The sequence below is a fragment of the Equus przewalskii genome, chromosome 24, assembly GCF_037783145.1.
Source record: "Equus przewalskii isolate Varuska chromosome 24, EquPr2, whole genome shotgun sequence".
Lineage (NCBI taxonomy): Eukaryota > Metazoa > Chordata > Mammalia > Perissodactyla > Equidae > Equus > Equus przewalskii.
The window spans coordinates 13,880,262-13,901,545 of record NC_091854.1 but is presented as its reverse complement, the minus strand read 5'-3'; the positions used below and the strand labels follow the sequence as shown (position 1 = coordinate 13,901,545).

The following is a 21,284-nucleotide window of genomic DNA, read 5'->3' as shown; positions in this document are numbered from 1 at the left end:
GGAGGCTCTGGCACTCCACTTAATAACTTAAGGACAGTTCCATTCATTGCTGAATGGCACAAAGGTCTTTCAAAGGACAAAAAGGAAGGGAAAGTTATTATGGGCCGAGAACATCTAACATGTTATTTTAAAGTACAAGTCTAGACGTTTGTTATTGCTGTCACGATAGTGATTACATTTCGTAGAGGCCTTCTAGCTTCCTGGACGACCCTGCTCACCAGAGTTAGGTGGAGTCTAAGGAAGCCCTGCTAACCAAAGGCAAAACCAGGCTCTGAGAAACAGGAGCAGCAGTAAGAAGAAAGCTAGTGCTTTCTGAGATTCTCCCACCTTCCCAGGAATCTTCTAGATCATTTCAAGATGGCCATAGACGTGTGTCTTCTGTGCTCTCTTCAAGATGGTGCTTTGGTAGGCGGAAAATCGGTTTTTATTTTTTTAAATCTAGAGGAGCTACATTTAAATTTATTTACTTTTCCCTTGATAAGCTTTTTTTCAAATAATTTTCAAATTATGGTAAAATATACATAAACATGAAATTGACCATCTTAACTGTTTTTAAGTGAACAATTCAGTGGTATTAAGCACGTTCACTTTGTTGTGCAACCAATCTCCAGGACTCTTTTCATTTTGCAAAACAGACACTCTAAATCCACTAAACATTAGCCTCCATTCCCATCTCCTCTCAGGCTCTGGCCAACACCATATTCTACTTTCTGTCTCTGTGAATGTGACTACTGTAGGTACCTCATATAAGTGCAATCATGGTGTTTGTCCTGTGACTGGCTTATTTCCCTTAACATAACATGCTCGGGGTTCATCCATATTGGAGCATATGTCAGAATTTCCTTCCTTTTGAAGAATGAATAACATTCCATTTTATGTGTATATCGCATTTTGTTTATCCCTTCATCTGTTGATGGACACTTGAGTTGCTTCCTCCTTTCGGTTGTTGTGAATAATGCTGCTATGAACACGAGTGGACAAATATCCCTTTGAAATTCTACTTTATAAGCTTTGTGCAAGATTTAGTAGCTCTTTTTTTCTGTTTAATATCTCATTGTGTTCTGAGAAAAAAAAAATCCAGCCCTCACATTGCTCTTAATGTGATGAGATTCAGAATAAGTTCATGGTTTTGGTATAAAGTAGCCATTGTGGGTTGGCCTAGACAAGCACGTATTTTCATGGCTATCCCTGGGGCTTGTGAGTGTGAGCGGCAAGGAGTGGAGAGCAGTCAGCTCTGCAGCCAGGCCTGGAGGAGAAGAAATCCAAGCAAAGGCAGAGTAGACAGTACCTGGTACATATAGGCAATCCACAAATGTTTATTGACTGACAATATATAATATTGACTAACTGAATAGATTAATGAATGGGCAAATGAATAAGAACATGAAGTGTTCCTGTGAGCCTGAAAACTGGCCTTGATGGGCATTTCCCTGGACTTCCCGTAAAAAGAGGAAGAACTGTCCCTTGACAGATTCATTCACTCCAGCAGACCTCTGGTCCTCCACTCTTAGGCCACGTTAATCAGCACTTGTCTGTCCATTGGAGGTCTGTCCATTGCAGGAATATAAATAGTGTTATTAAAGATGAAACGGTCTTTTCCACCCTAACAGCAAAGAAGCCAGTGAGCCTCTACACCGTCCATGATGGAGCTGTCCACACTGTTCAGAGATCACCTTTTTATAAGGACATTATCCTCACCATTGGGGGATGGAACGTGGCCATCTGGAAAGAAGGTGTTATGGTAAATTGTCTGCAAAATGGAAGAGTGGCTCTGCGGTTTTTGTTATTGAGAAAGGCAATGGGAACAACAGACTGCTCTGACATAACAGTGCCTTTGGGACACTTTTTAGAGAAATTAGAACAGATGGCCTAGGCTCCAGCTTGTCAGCAGAACCGCTGTAAGCTTTTTGAAAACACAACCCTTTGTTTTTCTTTCCTAAGGGAAGGAATCATTTACAAGTCTCTTGTTCTCTGAAACGTAACAATCTTTTCTTCAAAGTATATATTGTGGGCAGTTGACTTGGTTTATTCCTCCCCTTAAAATCCAAGAAGGGCTGCTGATTACTCTGTGATGTCTAAGGGGAAGCATTGGGTCTGTAGTCTTTGCTTCTGTACCAGGAATACCTTAGCACGTTCAGAAAGTGGGAGTAAGAAAGCTAAAGGGCCCGTCACCAGGCTGACTAGAGATGAGCATGCATCAAAGTGAGGCTGTGCCAGGAGTCCGGTGGGAGGGTTAGGAACAGGCATGGAGCCAGGCAGAGAGGAGCTAAGCGTTGATAAAACCCAGTGAAGCAAGGGTATGGGGGAATCAGCACGATATGTCCCTTTGGTGAGCAATTTAAGATTATCAAAATCTGAAACATATATTTCACAGCTGTAATATAAATACTTTTTGAATAAATAATATATAAATATTATATATATGTATATAATTTGATCTATCACTTTCACTTGGGGCTCTAACTTACACAAATACTCAACGTACGTGTGTGAATATATGTACAAGTTTGTCATTGAAAAAAATTGGAAACTACTTAGGTGTCCATCCACAAAGGGACTTCTACTTTATACCAATGTACTTCTGTATGATCATTTTTTTTTTTACAGTGAGCAAGTATTAGTTTTGTCTTTAAAGAAAAAAAAAAGAAAATTTAGGCAAACTCTGTTATCCACAGACACTGAAGGAACTGAGCAAAGTGGGCAAGAACAGGATTGGAGTGTCACTCCTAAGAATCCGTGACATCCTTTCTTCCCCACAGGAACATTCTTCTGCTGTATTGGAGGGCAGGAGACAACTGCATGGTTTAGTTGAGTCCTGCAGACATAAGTAGATAAATGAGTCCGCCTTGTTGCAAGGTGGAGCCTGACAGTGGGAAGAAAGTACATTCTGATCTTCTGTCTCTATGAAAACCTCCCAAAGAAGGCCAATTAGCCCAGGGTAGAGAAAAGAGAAGATGCTCTGATGTCACTGGTTCTCTACAGTCTCTTCTAAGTAATATTCATGAGCCATGGGAGACAGCTCACAGCTGGAATTGACTTTCCATTTGCTTTTCCTGCTGCCAGAGCTGTTTCCATGGGAAGCAGACACCTGACAAGAAAATAAAGATATAAGCAAAATTTCCTTCTAATCTTTACTTAGCTAATGTCCACCCATCTCTGTTGAAACAGCAATGGACTTGAGCGGCAGTGGGATTATCAGAACCATCAGCAGCTCAATTGGAAGGTTAGATCTTTTCTAAACAGCCACTAAAATAAGAACAAAGAGATGTTATAACAACATACAGGAAAGAAAAGAGCTGGCATTATCTAGAAATCCTACAGGAAAAGGAAATAAGACTTTAGAGTAGGCATAACTTTGCTGTTACAGGACCATAGCCATCTGAGTTGTACGTAAAGAAAATCATTGTGGATATCTCTCAGATAATAACAAAACCTTTTAATATGTCTTTTCAAAAATTTGTTTAAAGACTGGACCTCTCCTTCAGACATCTTGTGCACCAAAACGGTACACCTCAGGGCACTGGTCCCTGACAAGGCCCGGGGTCTTCTACATTGGCCGAGAAGATGGCTACATCGATATCTGGGACCTTCTGGAGAAAACCCACGAACCAGCCCTGTCACAAAACATCTGCATAACTATGATCACCTGCATCAAACCCTGGACCTTTTCTGGCATGTTGATTCTGATTAAATGTGATAAGTTATTTTGCCTTTTTGGGGTAACTCGGGAACATTTTGACACTCATCTGGAAAGCCTCCGATGTTTCTTCTCAAGTTTTTGTTTTTCTTCCCATCCTATCCCTTCCCTTCTCTGCTCCTCCCTTCCCTTTCCTTCCCGTCTTTCCCCTTCCTTTCGCTTCTCTTTTCCTCTCAAGTTTTGGATACAAGCTGAGTTTCTCTATTTTCTCCATCAACAATTATTTCTGAGATGTGTTTCATATGCCAAGCAGAGGCTGATTTTGAACCACACAATGGAAAGCATCCTGCTTATCTCCTCCAGGTCAGACAGGGTGATCCCTAAATCTTTGCTACCTTTTGCTGCTTCATCTCCAAATAGAATAATTTTTGTGTCTTTAATTTTTCGTTATGTCACAAACTTCCAATATTTTATCCTTTTCCTGCTCTCCCCTGGACAATAGCAAGCAATTCTCTTCGCAAGATCAAACGACTCTCTGGGGATATATATCTATTTAGACTTTAACTTTTGAAATAGTTATGAGGAAAAAATAATGTATAACAAAGCAAGCAGAAATTTAAGGATGTGTCTGTGGAAAAGAAATTTGTATCGTTTGTCACAATCTCTCTTTTTCACCAAGCACTACTTTCTATGTAAATCTAGTATATTTGCCTCTTTTAAAAGAAGTTTCCCTTCATTCCCAAAGGTGTGCGGGCATAAAATTCTCTTTCTATCCATTTCTCTCTCAGAAACGTTACATTTATAAATTCAGTCTTCAGAATCTCCGGAGTGTCACAGTGTGGATACTAATTAGCCATAAGAGTCACCAAAATGTGTTTTCCCATCTTTGCTACAAAATATTGCTTTTACATACCTACAGGGATTATAAGTGTAGGATTTAGCAATTTGAACCAGACTTTCTGAAAAAGAGAAGAAGAAAAAAAACCTACATGATGAGATAGAAAATTAAAATTCTCAAACACTTTTGTGTTTTCTGACCATTTTAAATGATCCAAAGAAGCAATTTGTTTTTATAATAAGAAAACTGGCTCTGGCTATGACTTTGAAATTCATCTGGATAATGGTATTCTTTAGCACTGACTCTGTCTTTGGTGAAAATTGGTGTCATGATTTTTCTTTGAAAACCTTTCCATGTGTTGTCCTTACTTTCCTCTCAAGTGCGCCAAGTGAGCCCAGCCACAGAGAGGGTCAACCTCAGCAAGGAGCCACTGTACGTAAACACCTTATATAAACACCCAAGAAAACAAGATTTGAGGTGGGCAGGGTGACTGACAAGGGCTCAGGGCCTCAGTTTTCATTTTATCAACTGGAAAAAACGACTTTTACATGTTAATATGGTCCTCAGTCATAAATGTCTAATGAAGATGCCGAGATCATTGTAACCACAGCAGGTCCTCTGTAACCGCAAAACAAAAGCCCATTTCATGTTTAACCTCTGAGATGGCTGACTTGTTTTTTCCTCCTCATTTTTTGAATCTTTCAGCTAAGCAGCAATTTATAGCCGTAGCTGATTATTATGGAACACTGCATATACTGGAAATTCCTTGGACCTTAAGTCACCCTTCTGCCAATGAGGTTAGTAACTTGGGTTTGAGGATTTACGTGACCAGATATTACTGAAGCGTGTTTTAAAATGTGTTGAGAAATGATAGCATTTTTGCTCTATAAGAGAAGAAAAGAATCATACAGTCAAAAATAAGGGGATGTATTTCTGTTGTATGAGTTAAATAGTTTGGAGTTAGGAAAAAACAAACGTGATGAGAAGGAGGCCAGGCCCATGAAGACCATATTCAGGGAAGAATCGATTTGGGGACTCATAATCATAAAATGTTACTTTCAGGTTGTAACTGAAGCATAGGACCCTTATTTCAGTGATGCCCTTCCTGGAGGGCAGTAGATGTTTTTAGGCATCTCTCCTTCACCCACCTCCACCACGTCCTCCCGCAACTTGGTATACCGCAGGCAGCACGTCTGAAGGGACAATATTCTGCCCCTGCATATCTACCACCCAAGGGTTTCAAGCAATGTTAATAATGAAGTTATAAAAAGGAGATCAATAAATAGAAATACGTAAATATATATAAAACCAACATTAAATATCTAGAGTGCCATCTGTTGCAAGTCTCAACCCAGTTACTGGCAGGCACAAAGCTTTCCTTCCCTGGTCACCTTGGCCAAGATCTCTGCTGACTTTCCTGCTTCTGATTTGATGCCCATACACTAAGCCCTCCAGGGGACCAGGTACTCAGCTCTGCTTCCAGTCCCTTTAGGGTCCGCAAGGACCTCCTCATCTCGGTTCCCTGAGTTTGGTTGATGATATGAAACTTCCCTCAGTGAGAAGAGAAAAAAAGTAATCCCTGAATATGTATTCTACAAAATTGCAGTTTTTTGCAGCTCTCTCCTTCTATCCCTACTCCTTTCCTGGAATCCTCCAATTGGCAGGGCCCTAAACCTTAGCACAGTAGCCGCCAAACTGAGCTGGCTCCTCTAGTTGTGGGCCTGTGGTCAGTATCCCAAAGTAGGTCGTGTGCCTAGTGAATACCAAACAGCAGAAATTCTTCCAGAGCACAGGGGCTTCCGTGTGGGCTCCCCTCTCACGGGTCTCTGTTTCTAACAGGTGTTAAGTATGAACTACTACTTTGAAAGAGAAGTCAAGCATCTGGAATATGTAGACCAGCGCAAAAAAATTCGTGAACAAGAGAAGAAAGAAATGCAGCTGGAAATGGAGAAGAAAAAAGCTGTGAGTTAAATGTCAGAAACGGGAGTTGCTTTCCTCTAACCTCCGTGGAAATATGCGTGTTTGGCTTCTTTCATAGTCTCGATAGGAAAATTAGGCCTCTTCACATTCTTCTCTTGTTCTCGTGAGAGTCACAGGGGCATTTCCGATTTCCCAGCTTACCATGAGTGAGAACAGCCAACTGTACGCTTAGCGGGATTCTATCCAGTTAGTGTCTGAACTCTTGAGAAGTCAAATTTAGAAATTTCTAAATTTCGAAGTCCTTTAGAGACAATGGTATCTAAATATATTTATAGATACAATGATTCAAATTTGGAACACTTTCATCATATAGAATTTTAACACCTGGTGAATAATGCATTAAAACAGGTAGCACAAAAACGGGATATGGAATCGAGGCATATGAGCTCAAATCCCAACTCTGTCACTACCAGCTATGAGGTCTGGAGCAGGGCTTGTATCTTTGCTGAGCTTCAGCTCTCTTGTCTTTAAAATGGGAATACAAATAAGTACCTTTTAGGATTACTATACGGCTTTCAGTTAAGTAACCTGACAAAGAGTAGACTTTTATTGCATGGGAGCTAGTACATAGACAGACAGATATGAACTTTATATGCTAGAATATACTGGAGCTATGAAATTTGAGATAGAGGAGAATTTGGTAGAGGACATCTCCATCTTAGACTGACCAAAAAGGACCCTAAAGCTCTGAAGCCCCCACTCTCCTTTTTCTCAACCTCTCTCTGTTTGATAGGAATTCTGTCACTCTGTTGGGGCCCCTTGCTCGCTGGAATCTGGGACCCTTATATATTCTGTGAATTCAGCTCATCTTTCTTCCTCACTTGAGGTCATCTCAGTCCATATTTCTTCTTCTCTCTTGCTCATTCTCTTCCTTGCCCTTTCGTCCCTGGCAATTTCATCACCGATCCCCTATATAGTTCCCTTATAGCCAAATGTATAGCCTGCTCCAACATAATTATTCACGCGAGACCCTTGGTCTCAATTAAAAGCACAAGCATGTGGAAATATTTTAATGTGCTGCATTAGCAAATAGATTAATATTATCACTATTGATAGATATTAATTAGTGTAATAACAGCAGAGGGGGCCTCATTTCAAAAACTTTGTATAGCGGTGACAAGGTATAAAAGAACACCAATTAATTGACTTTTCATTGTTTCTCTCTGCTGCAAAAAAATGGGTCTTATTCCGTTCTTTTGCGCACTCACAAATGGTGGGTGAAATTCTGTTGTGGGAGATAACCTGCCACCCTCCCCCAGGCCAGCAGGTTTCCACAATTAATATGAATATTTAAATACCATACTGACAGCTCCTAATTATCCACATCACTGGGAGAAAGTAGAATTGTGGATAATCCGAAAATAATTTGCATTTGAAATACTTTTAAAACACCTGAATATTATAATAATCAGATCTTAAAATTGTATCATGCATTCAAGTTTCCAAAACTTTTCCAACTCCTTCTGTAACTTCCCACCGTTTGATCTTGTATCCTCTTTTAAGCAGAGCTATCACTTCTCAGATTTTCTCTGGAGCTAGACTGTAGACAAGTGAATGGTCTAAAAGGGCTCCTCTGCTACATTTAGACATGAAAAGGGTCATCAGGGAAAGACAACTAATGTTCATCAGAAATAGCTCCTTATAAGCAAATGCAGATAAAAGGGAAAATGGGGACAAACTGTGACAACCTCTGAGGATGGCAGTGGGGGTTAAATGAGTTACAATATTTACAGCACTTAGCCATAACTGGCACGTAGAAAGTGCTAGTAAGCGTTCACTATTCGTATCATGATGGAGGGGCGGGGAAGATCACACAACCATCCAGCAGGCTGGTCTTTATGAGTGCCCTCCACTGCTGGGTGGGTTCAGCTGGACCCCTCAACCCACAGATCCGGGGGAAGCCATGCTCTCATCTCTCTGCAAACACTGAGTCTGGATACGGCTCACTTCTTGAAAAATATTAGTAACTACAACTCTGACAGCACATGACATGGGACTTTTCCTAACTGGAATTTCAGCTGGAGATCCAAAGCTGGGAAAATGAACAGTTTCCATGTGACCCATAAGCTATGTCATCTATAAGAGACTCGGAAGAGGGAAGAATTCAAAAGAATTCTGCCAACTCTTGTCAATTACCCATACTCCAAGCTACATAAGGGAAGCAAGAGTTATGGCAAAGAAGACTGGAAGAGGGGATTTTTGGGAGGGAGAGGTGTCAGAGGGCCATATATTCCCCACTCCCCACTTCTGCGATACCAGACTCCATTAGGAGACCTTCAAGGGAACCACTGCTAGAAATTGATTGCTGGCCAAGGTGGACAATGGGCCTCTTACACCTTGCAGGAGGCTTGCTGAGTCACAGAAATCCAAGGGTTAGGAGTTACCAAGGGACCAGAGCAGAAAGTCTGGGGAGAGTTTAGGGAACCCAGGGACTAGGGCCCAACTCTTGAGGCTGGAAAGTCTGCAGGCAAGAGATTGGCTTATACTGCTCTGAAGGAAGGGTGGAGAGAGGGCCGGGGGCAATGAACTTCTCCTGATGGCAGAGTGAGGGGGTGAGATTTCCTGGGGCCAAATGGACCCTAGGAAAGTAACTAGGCTCAAGTTGAATGCCCAAAAGGACTTTCTAACTGGGGTGAGGCAACCTCAGCAGAAAGAGCTGGAGGTGCACACTGGGGGGTATTGCAGTGGGGGCCCCAAGGAGCAGTCTCCACTTTGATATTAGACTGGCTTGGATCTTCAAATACCTGAAAATGACACTATTCCTAATAACCTTAAAGTGATGGGAAATGCCACGGCATCTGTCACATACGTTACAAAGGACAGCAGTTAGAAGGATAACATTTTTCTTCCTCACCTTATCCAGTGCTGCCCTCTGTGTGAACTGGTTACTGTGCTAACATGTATTAGGTGCCTCTTGGCTGTCAGGCTCTATTCTAGGACTTGACGTGTTAAATGATTCATTTAATCCTCACAGAGCTATGAAGTAGGTACAATCGTTAGACACGAGGAATCTGAGAAAGCAGAAATATTAAGAAAAGAGAGGGGAGAGCAAACATATGGAAAAAATACCGTAGACGCAGGGGAGGGGAACATCAATCGTTGGGAAGGCTCAAAGGAGGAAAATAGCTCTTAAAAATTATTCTCTGGAGAAAGTAGAATAAAAGCTCAGAGTACTGGACCCCTTCACGAAATCCACAAAGACACGGCTTTGTGACAAAGGAGAAGGCACAGGAAGACAATACGATGGGGAGAAGACAAGAGGAGGAGAAAGAAAGGCTACACAAGGATGACACACCAAGGGAAATGATCCTAAGTTTTGCCTGAAAGAAGACATATTTGAGAAAAAAAAAATCTTAAAAATCATAATGACTGCCCTAGCAAATACTATGATGAATTAAAATGCCACAATGTTTGAACCAGAGCAGTACTAACATAAACATTGACAGATCAAAGGATAGAACAGATTATTCAGATTATTTAGCAAGTGGTATTGGGTAAATTAGCTGAATAAATGTTCCTTGCTGTTATTCCTCCCCCCTCAACATGCTCCTCACTCAGTCAGTGGCAGGAGCTTGTGGGTCAGCCCCGGTTCCCCTGCTGAAAGCCCACATCCAACCCATCAGCAAATTCAGTCTGCTCCACCTCCAGGACTGACCCTGACTCTGCGCACGCTTCCTGGCTCTGTCTCTGCCTGAGCCTCAGAGCCAGCAGCTCCTCTCCCTGACTGTGCGAGATCTGCCCACCCACAAACCCCTTCCAGAAAGCAGCAGCCAGGACAACTGTTCAAAGCCAGCCCCTTCTCATCCTTCAGTATTTCTAGCTGTTAGTGTTTTATAGGGATGATTTGCTTGTTTTCCCCCTAGAAAACATACCAGAAGTCAAAAGAACAATTGGAGGCTGAGTTGAAAATGGACTACGAGAGTTATTTGGAACTGGAAAGGAGCATCCTCGTCAATCTCGGCCTAATCAAAGTGTCGGAGAAGGTGTCCTACATGGAAATGATGTAGAAAAGCTTTCAGTAGGGTGTTTTGGGGGCTTTGTAGGAGTTTCTTTTCTTTTTATTCAGTATTTTTTATGTAAGGTGAACTAGAAAATTAAACATTAATTAAATTTGTAAGTATTAGGCTTTTATTTCCCTACTAGTAAAACTTTTGAATTATAACAATAAGATCTGTTTCGGTTTTTGGACTGAATATGTACTGAACTTTGTACTGAATAGAAAGTTACTGATAAGGAAATTTTCATTTTCCTGTAGTAACATAGAGCTGCAGACGCCCCTCACCCCCAGCTCTTGGCATCTGCCCAGAGCCCCTAATCCCAGACAGAGGTGGAAATCAGACTGTGCTCCTAATTACCAGGCTGCTTTTGGCCACCTCTCCAAAAAGATGCTCCCCCTGGGCCCCTGCACGATTGTAGGCCCACGTGCTATACAAAATATTAGCCAATGGGATCCAGAAATATATGCATTAAAAAGGATAACATGCGAAGATCATGTTGGGTTTATCTGGGGAATATAAGGTTAATTTAACAGTAGAAATAAATCAATGATTGATTAAAAGAGAGAAGTTATGATTCCAGGTAGATGCAGAAAAGCATTTAATAAAATTTCACATCCATTCGTGATAAAACAATAAATTCATAGCAACTACAAAAAGAAGGGAATTTCCTTAATCTGATGCAGGGTATCTGAAACAATCCTACAACAAACATCGAACTGAATGGTGAAAGTTGAAAGCTTTCCACTGAGATGTGGCACACGACACGGTGCCCACCATCATATTTCCTAGTCCATATTGTACCAGGGGCTAACGAGCGTGTGCACAGAAAGGGAACAGCATGCAAAACTGAGTTGCAAAAGATGCTGGCATATCTCAATTAGAGGTTCCATGTCACAGGATAATGACTGCCATGGGAGTTGGGGCTGGGGCGACAGGAGCAAGAGAGGAGACTGGAAAAGTCCCTTAGAGCCAGATTGTGAAGCCTCCTGTAAACGAGCCAAAGAAGCTGGATTAGAGTTTGCAGATCATGGGGAATTAATAGACGGGGTAAGCAGGAAGGTGACAGATCCGCTTTAGATTCAGGAAGATAAGGAATGTCTCCAAGCGGCGGGAGTCTCATGGCAGGAAATCCTATTAGGAGGCAGGAGTAATGGTTTGAGGTAAAAGATTAGGACGCCCTGTACTGAAGCTGAATGTGGCAATAGAAGTGAAAGGCTGATTGGATGGAGGAGGGAAGACAAAGGATGACGCCAAGGTTTATAAGCTGAGTTGCTAGAGGAAATAAAACACAAAGTTTTTCTGACTTCAGCAGTCAGGTGGATATTAGCACTTAACCGTCTGTGTGCCTTCAGACAGATGACTTACAGCTGCGAAACAGATTTCCCTTCTGTCGAGTCAGGTTGAGAGTATTTACCTTGCGACATTTTTATGAGGGGTAAGTGAGCACCTGCAGACAAGGTGGTGGTGCGCAGCACATGCTAGTCTCCTCATTGTTGGATGTCCCAGGGCTCAACCTTGCATGTGAACTTCTTTTTTTGTTTTTTTCTTTTTTTTGTTTAACCCACACATGTCTTAGGTGAATCCATCCAGTCTCATCGCTTTAAACACTACCTACATCCCTGGCCTGGACTTCTCCCGTAAAATCAAGAGTTGTATACTACTTAATGTCTCTACTTGGATGTATAATAGGCATCTCAAATTTAAGCCTGTTCAAAATTGAGTGCCTGATTATCTCTCCAAAACCCATTCTTCCTCCTCCCTCCCAAGCACCTTACTTTGGTTGCTCAGGCAAAAACCTTGGAGTCATCCTTCATTTCTCTCTTTCTCACAATCCACACCCAACCTGTGCGCAGCTCTTGTTGACCACACCTTTAAAATATACGCAGAACCTGATCACTGCTCTCCTTCCTCACTGCCAGCACCGTGGTCCAAGCCACCATCACCCCAGCTTGGATTCTTGCGGTAGACTCCTACCCATGCTCCCTGCTTCTTTCTCGCCCCTGTCAATCTCTCTCAACAGCAGCCAGATGGTAGTTTTAAATAGAAGTCGGAGGCTGGCATCCGTCTGCTCGGAGCTCTCCTGAGCTTCCCAGCTCACTCAGAGTATGAGCCAAAGGCTTCGCTGTGATCTGCCAGCCCTCGTGTGATCAGGCTCTGCATTGTCACCCTGGTTTCGGCTCTCATTCTTCTCCCCTCCATCACACCCCGCGGTGATGCTGACCTCCTCCTGTTCATCAGACATCTCAGGAGGGTTCCTGTCCCAGGCCATTGGTGCTTGTGGTTCTGCGCTTTCTCCACCAATTTTCCCTATTTTTGTTTTCATGTGTTCCCTCAAAGAAAAACAAATGTTTTGAGTGCCTGCTGTGTTCCAGGCCCTACAATTTTAAGCACGGTGTTCAGGGTAGGCCTTCCTGGGAAGGTGACATTTGAGCAAAGACCTGAAGAGGGTGAGGGATTTTGCCGTGTTGTCTTCTAGGAGAAGCACATTCAATACCCCGGTCTCCCATCCCCACCCTGTCAGACTTCTGTCTGGGTCTCCTGACAGAACTGGGCTGTGTGGCCACCCCTCAGTGCAAGGGAAATTGGGACTACAGAGAACAGGAGTGTCATGATTGCGTGACATGAGCCATTACCTGGGGCTGGCACATTGTTGTCTCAAACAAAAGCAGGGTTTTGTTTGCGTAGAGACAGCGGGTAATGGATATGGAATAAGTGTCTGCCTCAGGGTTATCAAGTAAAGAACTTAGGCATACAGCAAGCAGTAAATATGTTTTGCTATTATTTTACCTAATTTACAAATGCAAAATGATTATAACATTCGTGTTATAAGAACTAAATATAGGATTCATCTTGCTATGAGAGCAGTTATTCTCAGTTCAGTATGATATTTTCACTGTATGTTTATAACCTCAGGCTACCAGGTCTCATCATCTCACCAGCCTATCACCACCAATGGGGTCACACAAACAGCAATAGCCCAAGTCTCATGGGATCTTGCCCCACCTGTCTATGGGGTATCTCATCCTTCTGCAAAGGGCCACCAGGTGTGTCCTGTGGTCTCTGGGATGAAGACAGAGTCACAGATGTTTAAAAACAAGCCCACAACCACCAGGCACTCAAGGCGCCCTTCTCTCAAGAAGCTAGAGCTGCCTAATGACCTCTAACATAGGGGAAGGTGCTGGGACAATGCCTCTGTGTTAGTTCAAATCTGCAAGGAGCAGAGCTAGATATGCAGGAGATTTACTGGGAGAGAGAGCAGGAGAAGGCAGGGAGAGCCTTCAGAACTCCATGCAGGTCTGGTGCCTACAGAAGGAGAGAGGGAAGGAAAGAGGACAGCGTAGGATGAGTCTCGGACCACTTGCCATGCCCATTTCCCTTTGACTCGGAGGCACTGGAAGTTGGGCAAACTCACCGTGCCACCTCCTCCTTCCCTGGGACGAGTTCTCTCCAAGGCTCTTCAACGCCTCAAGCTAATGTCTTTTTCTCTGGCCCAGACCCCCCACTTAGCAGACAGGGCCAGGCCTGCTGAATCCTAGCAGAGAACACAGTTGAGGCTCAAAGTAGGAAGCAAACCACCATAACTGAAGAGGTAGGAATACTGGGCGTGAATGAAAATGGAGTAAACTGGTGTGCCTCCTTCCAGTCCCTGCCGCTCTGGCCCTGGCCCCTTCCCAACTGCACTGGGGGTCAACCCAACCATTTTTTTTCTGCCCTTAAGTCTTGTGGTCTGGCCTATAGTGTAGTGAAAAGAAAGGGGGCTTGAGATCCTAGCAGACCTGAGTCCTAATCCCAGCTTTGTCACCCTAGGCAAGCTGCACCGTCCCCTAAGTCTTAGTTACATCGCCTGTAAAATAGAGAGAATTATCCATACCTCATACAAAGACAACGTGTATACGATACCTGGCACATAGGTGGTGCTTAATAAATGTTGCCTCCTTTTCTTGCTTGGTCTCAGGTGTGCACACACACCTCAGAGAAACCATAGTGTTTCCTCTGCCCTGTGTAACAATCTCTGATTTTAACATTTTTATTATTATTAATCACAACGGGAACGTCGCTCACTCTCAAATATGACTTAAACAAGGGCTCTGCATGCCTAGTTTAATATTAGCCTTTGCTCATTTTAATATGAGACCACACATGTTGGCCATAGGCTTTAGAAGTCAAACAGTAGCTTTCTTTTTGCAGAACTTAAAATGCTGGTGGCTACTCAGAAAATTAATCATTCTAATAATATTTGGTTTATTTAGATTACATTCGATTATCATTCAGCTTTACGAACTGCTTTTTACCCACCAAGAAGTGCTGTATAATTAAACCAGCGTATTTGCAGGTCCTCAGATAAACATATCGTCTGCGTGCACTACAGGTGAAAAGGCAGCTGACTCCAGCAGGCGGTGGCCCAGGTACACTTCTGCAGCCTCACTAATCCACTGCTGTAAATAATTAACCTCGCCCTGTGCCCTCTACCCCTGAGCACTGCTTGGGGTAGGCGCTGTGCCACCCGGTTGCTAGGTTGCCATCACCAGGTCAGACACTATGTAACTGAGCAAGGCCCCCACGGCGGAAATTAAATTTCTCAGCGAAGGGCAAATTAAACCCTGTGTGATGAATCCACTCCTTCGCTGGCCGAGGAGCTGTTTCAGGGTCACAGGCTCGTGTAAAACACCTGCACCCCATCAGAGGAGAATCCCAGACGCCAAAGAAACCAACCTCGGGAGTTTATTGGGGAATCGATGACTTTAAAAAATGAAGTGTAATTGCTTCCAGATGCTTTTCTGTTCAGAAACAGGGCACTAAAAATATACACAGTGAGGGTGGAAAATAATATAGGTTGTGTTTCCCTGCAATAATGCCGGCGTTCCAAACTTAAAAGGACAGGAAATCAGGTTTCTTGAAATCACCTAAACGTGATATTCTAGGCTGTTGTTATCCCTCTTTCTTGAAGAGGAGAAGGAAAGAAGATGTAAAGTAGATTTCACATTCTTCCCTGTCAGCTAAAGACACATTTCCCAACTCTTTTTAGGAGCTATATTTTTAAGCAGAGTAATTCTCTTAAAAAAAAAAAAAACTGAAAAAAGAAAACACTCAATCAAATCTAAAAGATGGCAAGTGTCCGCTTTATTTTAGCCTTAGTCAACAAGCTAAATTAACACTAGAAATTGATAATTTTTCACTTTTAATGAAGTTTCTTGACTGTATGGATCTAAATATAACAAATTAAAAACCAGAGTAAGCTCCCAATTATCCAGAATCTAAACAATAATAGCTAGAACTTTATTTTTTACTTCTGCGATGAACACTTCTGACAACAAAAGACAAATAAGCATCTTGTTATTAAGGATTTATTATTTTTATAACCAAATTTCAAGGTCCACCCAAATGCCAGATAGGCATGTCTGCAGCACTGAACAACAGCTCCTGAGCGTCGTCAGCACAGAGACAGCAGGTAGAGTTTAAGCTGAGCCACTCGCAAACTCTCTAATGTTGGACAAATAACCTTTCTGAGCCTCACCCACTAAATGGGGATAATAATTCCCACTACACAGAATTTATCATGAGACTATAAGATAAAACGCATGAAAGCAGCTTGTAAAGTCTAATTGCTATAAAAATAAATGCGTAGAATAATAAGAATATCAATAGATGCTGAACTGCTTCGGGATTCTAAGGTGAGTTTTGAGTCATCAAAGGAAGCTTGCTTCTGCTTATCATAGTATATTTTTATTACATTGTAATTCCTGACAGTGTTTAACATTCAGCTAATCAAGATGTTCTATTCTCTTATCCTGCTGGATGTAAAGAATTTACATGTGTTAATAGTCAATTAATTTGGTTTAAAATTAAATAGTCTTAAAGTCTGAAACTTAGGGAAAAAAAGGAAAAATTAGGCATTATCTTATGAAAGAGATCTACCTGTTTAAAAGGTAGGAAGACATTTTGTATGTCCCTCTCAACCCCATCCATGTCAACCAAAGAACCATGTAGCCATCACTCAATTGTCTGTGTTTTACTTTTGGAGACCATCAGAATTGTCTTTGTCTAAGCTGCTCCAACAGACCATCTGAGCACAGCATTGGGATGAGCAAACCCGAGAAAAACCTGGGCTCTAAGAGTCCTGGAAAGGAAATTGTGCATCCGGAGGGGTCTACTCCTCAGAAATGATGCACTGTAGACAGTGCAAAAAGACTTTGCATCTGTTCATTATGAGAATCTTCATTTTAACTGATTGAGAGTACCAGAAAATCTGGGCGGGGAGGGAGGTGACAGAAACTGCCACAGGTGCCTCTACATTTTCCAGGCTCCTTTGCAGTTAGATTGGAGCCTGTGACTGAATTCTAGCCAACAGGATGTGGGTGGAAATGATGGGAGTCACGTCCAGGCCTGGCTTTAACTCATCTCATGAAATCCTCCAACTGTATCTTCCCCCGTGGCGTGGTGTTTACGACGCCATAGTCTTAAATTAGAGAACAGTTTCTCAACGTGTTGCAGACTTTCCACAAGCAGGAAATAAGCCTTTACTGTATTAAAACACCAAGATGTCGGAGTTTATTTGTTACCACCTCATGGCCTGGCCCATCCTGCCGAAGTCAGGTGGCATAGAGAAGCCGAAGTCTCATTAGAACACATGGGCACAACCATCAGGTGGAAATCAGGAATTGGACTTAAATCTGTGCCCCTTTAATAAGACATCAGGAAAATGAAAAAGCTGTAACCAAAGATATCAAAAGAAAAAAAAGCTTTCTTTAATTGGAAATTACCTGTGTCTACGCGTTGGAAGAGTACGCTACATTCCAAGCAAATTCCAAATTATTCAGTAAATGGGTGAATTAGGATTTACGTATCACTCTAAACCCCATGGTTTTAAATACTCAACACTGAAGCAAAAGTGGTCATTTAAAAATCAAGCCTGAACCCCATCACTGCCCTGCTTAAAACTTTTCACTGGCCCCCGTTGTCTTCAGGACAGGGTCTAAGTTCTCTGCCTGCTATAACACAGCCTGCTTGCTTTTTGAGCCCGTCTCTGACAGCTTCGCCCTCCCCTGCTTCCTTTCAGACGCTGCCATCCATACTGTTCTCCACGCATGTAGGCTCTCTCACCTCTGCTCCCTGGAAAGTGCTATTTCCTTTCCATGGATAAAAAGCTACCAAGAATTAAAAAACACTCTAAAATGAATTAGTCTCTAATGCAGCACAACAGTTATCCACACACATTTTAAAAATAATAATTCATATGTAGTCCTGCTGTGGATCATGAATAGTGCTCATAAGATTTGTTTTTAGAGACTATGAAAGGAATTGCAATATGATATTAATAGTTTTCAAAGTCACAAAGTAAGAGAAATATCTGGACTGTAATCAGGGCTTTGGAGTCGGACAGAATGCTCAGCACTCACCACTTACAAGCTTTAGTAATTTAACTATGACAAGCTTCTGCTGCAGCAGAGTGAATTCTCAGAAATGGCCACAGCAGTATTTTCCGTCCCAAGAGATAGACTCTATTTCCCCTCCCCTTGAAACTGGGTGAGACTTTGTGGTTGCCTCAAAGAATAGAATGCAGCAGAAATGACACTGCATCACTTCTAAGAGCAGGTCATAAGGGTGACACAGACAGCTTTCACCTGGCTCCCCCTCGCTGGACACTCGCTGTTCAAACCCAGCCACCAAGTTGTGAGGAAGCCTGGGCCACATGGAGTGGGCATATGTGGCTGTTCTGGTCAAGAGCCCCAGAGAGGCTTTCAGCCAACAGCCAGCATCAAGCACCACACGTGTGAGTGAATAGTGTAGTCTAAGTACCTGACATTAAGCTTTTCATTGCCAGGGAATCCATCTCAAAAGACGTCCATCTTGAATAAACATGTTGCCAGCTGTACGATGTGGCTACTAGCAGAACAACTAGACAGAGAACCAGGCCGTCCCACCAGGAACGTCCTGCTTTCAGAAAGCCCTGCGTGACTTAAAGAACTGACTGCTTGAGTGACCCCACTTCTCCCTTCCTGTGCCCTAGTTCCTGCTTTTATGCTTTAAATTATCCAATAAAGACTGACCCTGTGAAACCCTGGATACCCGGCCTCAGGCTCTGTGGGCAGAGCCCCAGGTTCCTTCTCTCTCTCTGTGATACGTTTGCTAATGTGTTTCAAAATGACCTCTGTTTACAATTGCTCCAATGAAAATGAAATACTTAGGCAAAAATCTGATGGCAGATCTCTATGCTGAAAATTACAGGTATTGATGAAAGAAATCAAAGGAGACTTAGTTAGAGACATCGTGTTTATGGATTGGAAGACTCAGCATAGTAAAGACGTCAGTTCTCCCCAAAATGACATACAGACAACGCAATTCCTGTTGAAATCCCAGCAAAGGTTTTGTAGATATAAACAAGCTTATTCTAAAGCTCGTCTTGTAAAGGAAAGGTTCTGGGATGGTGTATTAACCATACTTATACTTTTTGTGAATCGACGATTTAATGTCTACAAATTGGCCACTAGCTGTTCCCAAGTAAGCCCTGGCCCACCCAAAAATATGTGGAGACCTCTTGAGTCGGCTCACAACAATATGCTCTAACAGTGACAGTGAAGATGAATTTTTTGTGGGGCACCACTTTCAAAAACAGCTAGCCGATCCTCAGCCCGCTTACCCTGCCTCACTCATTCCTTTCAGAGGAAATCATGGTGAAGGTTCTTGTCCACCGTTCCTTTCTCTCCCCGCCTCATGTTCCCTTCTCCCCATCTCGGTGCTTCCCCGAGTCACTCTGCGTGGCATGCTGCATTCTTTCCAGGGAACTACGAGTATAACAAACTGTAAAACTCTTTCTGCCTTCTCTCTCTTGATCTGTGTCACCTCTCACCATACGTTACCCCAGATAACCTGGTTAAAACAGCCAAAACAAGGTTGAACAAGAAAGAACACAGTGAGAGGAATCACCCTTACTGACGCTAAGTTTTACTATATAGCTGCAGTGTGGCACTGGCGTTAAGATGGACACATAGAGCAGTGGAACAGAATAGAGAACCCAGAAACAGAAGCACACATGTATGCCGAACTGATTTTTGACAAAGATACGACAGCAATTCAGTGGCAGAATGATAGCCTTTTCAACAAATTCTGTTGCAGCAATTGAATGAAAACATAAACCTGAATCTAAACTTCCCATTGTATACGTCTTTTGCATATTTATTTATTTATTTTAATTGTTATAAATATGCATAAAAATTTATCATTTTAATCATTTTTAGGTCTATAGTTCTGTGCATACATTCACATTATGGCACAACCATCACCACCATCCATCTCCAGAACTTTTTTCATCGTCCCAAACTGAAACTCTGCACCCGTTAAACAATAATTCCCCATTCCCTCCTCCCCCAGCCCCTGGCAACCATCATTCTACTTTGTATGAAATTGATTACTCCAAGTGCCTATAATAGTGAAATCAAACAGTATTTGTTCTTTTGTGACTGGCCTATTTCACTTAGCATAATGTCCTCAAGGTTCATCCATGTTGTAGAATGTGTTAGAATTTCTTTCCTTTTAAAGACTGAATAGTATTTCATTATATGTACACACCACATTTTGTTTACCAGTCATCCGTCAATGGATACTTGGATTGCTTCCTCCACATTTTGGCGATTGTGAATAGTGCTGCTATAGACATAGGTGTAACATCGTAACTCAAAATGGACCATAAACTTAAAGGAAAATGTAAAACTATAAAACTTTTAGAAAAAAATATAGGAGAAAATCTTCAGGACCTAGGACTAAGACAAGAGTTCTTTGACTTGACACCAAAAACATAATCCATAAAATTGGATCTTAATAAGACTTTTGCTCTGTGGAAGAGGGTGAAAAGATAAGCTGCAGACTAGGAGAGAAAGATTTGCAAACATCTGACAAAAGAAAAGACATAATAATAATAGACAACTCTTATGAAATGCTGACTGTGCTAGATACTGTTATATATATTAACTTGCCTAATCCTCATAGTTCCCTTATGGAGTACTAGGTATTATAATTATTATCATTCTATTAATGGGGAAACTGAGGCACAGGCTTAATAACTTACCCAAGGTCACACAGCAGAGTTGAGAGTTGAACGCAGACAATCCTGCTGTCAGGTCACACTCATTTGAACTCTTATACTACCTCTCCGTGCCCAAAGTTGTTCATACCAGGACAGACCGGAAACAACCCACATGTCCATTAAAGGGGACTGAATATGTAAATCACTGAAGAGCTATACGAGGCCATACTATAAATTCATTAAAATGATGATGTAAATCCATATTTACTGACCAGGAAAGATACCCAGGATATAGTGTTGAGTTAAAAAATAAGTTATATGGGGGCTAGCCCCATGGCCGAGTGGTTAAGTTCGAGCGCTCCACTGCAGGCGGCCCAGTGTTTCGTTGGTTAGAATCCTGGGCGCGGACATGGCACTGCTCATCAAACCACACTGAGGCAGCGTCCCACATGGCACAACTAGAAGGACCCACAACAAAGAATATACAACTATGTACCGGAGGGCTTTGGGGAGAAAAAGGAAAAATAAAATCTTAAAAAAAATAAATAAAAAAAAAAAATAATAAGTTATATGGGGCTGGCCCAGTGGTGTAGTGGTTAAGTTCACGTGCTTTGCTTCTGGGGCCCAGGGTTCATGGGTTCAGATCCCAGGCGTGGACCTACCACTGTTCATCAAGCCATGCTGTGGCAGCATCCCACATGTAAAACTGAGGAAGATTGCCACAGATGCTAGCTCAGGGACAATTTTCCTCAAGCAAAAAAGAGGAAGATTGGCAAAGGATGTTAGCTCAGGGAAAATCTTCCTCACCAA

The 21,284-nt window shown here is 42.3% G+C and overlaps 1 protein-coding gene across 4 annotated transcripts in view; it reads left to right on the top strand.

Annotated features, from left to right (window-relative positions):
- Positions 1-20,987, top strand: part of DNAI3 (dynein axonemal intermediate chain 3) — a 97,267-nt gene extending 76,280 nt beyond the window's left edge. Inside the window, exons 19-23 of one of the 4 annotated variants that reach the window (XM_070592754.1) lie at positions 1,611-1,741; positions 3,468-3,672; positions 5,181-5,272; positions 6,315-6,437; positions 18,276-20,987. In XM_070592754.1, coding sequence (XP_070448855.1) covers positions 1,611-1,741; positions 3,468-3,672; positions 5,181-5,272; positions 6,315-6,437; positions 18,276-18,305 — 581 coding nt within the window. In that variant the 3' untranslated portion in view covers positions 18,306-20,987. Of the gene's footprint in view, positions 1-1,610; positions 1,742-3,467; positions 3,673-5,180; positions 5,273-6,314; positions 6,438-10,318; positions 10,573-18,275 lie in introns of those variants that run through there. The other 3 variants (XM_070592753.1, XM_070592756.1, XM_070592755.1) reach the window with 3 other exon arrangements.
- Positions 20,988-21,284: the final 297 nt, after the last annotated feature.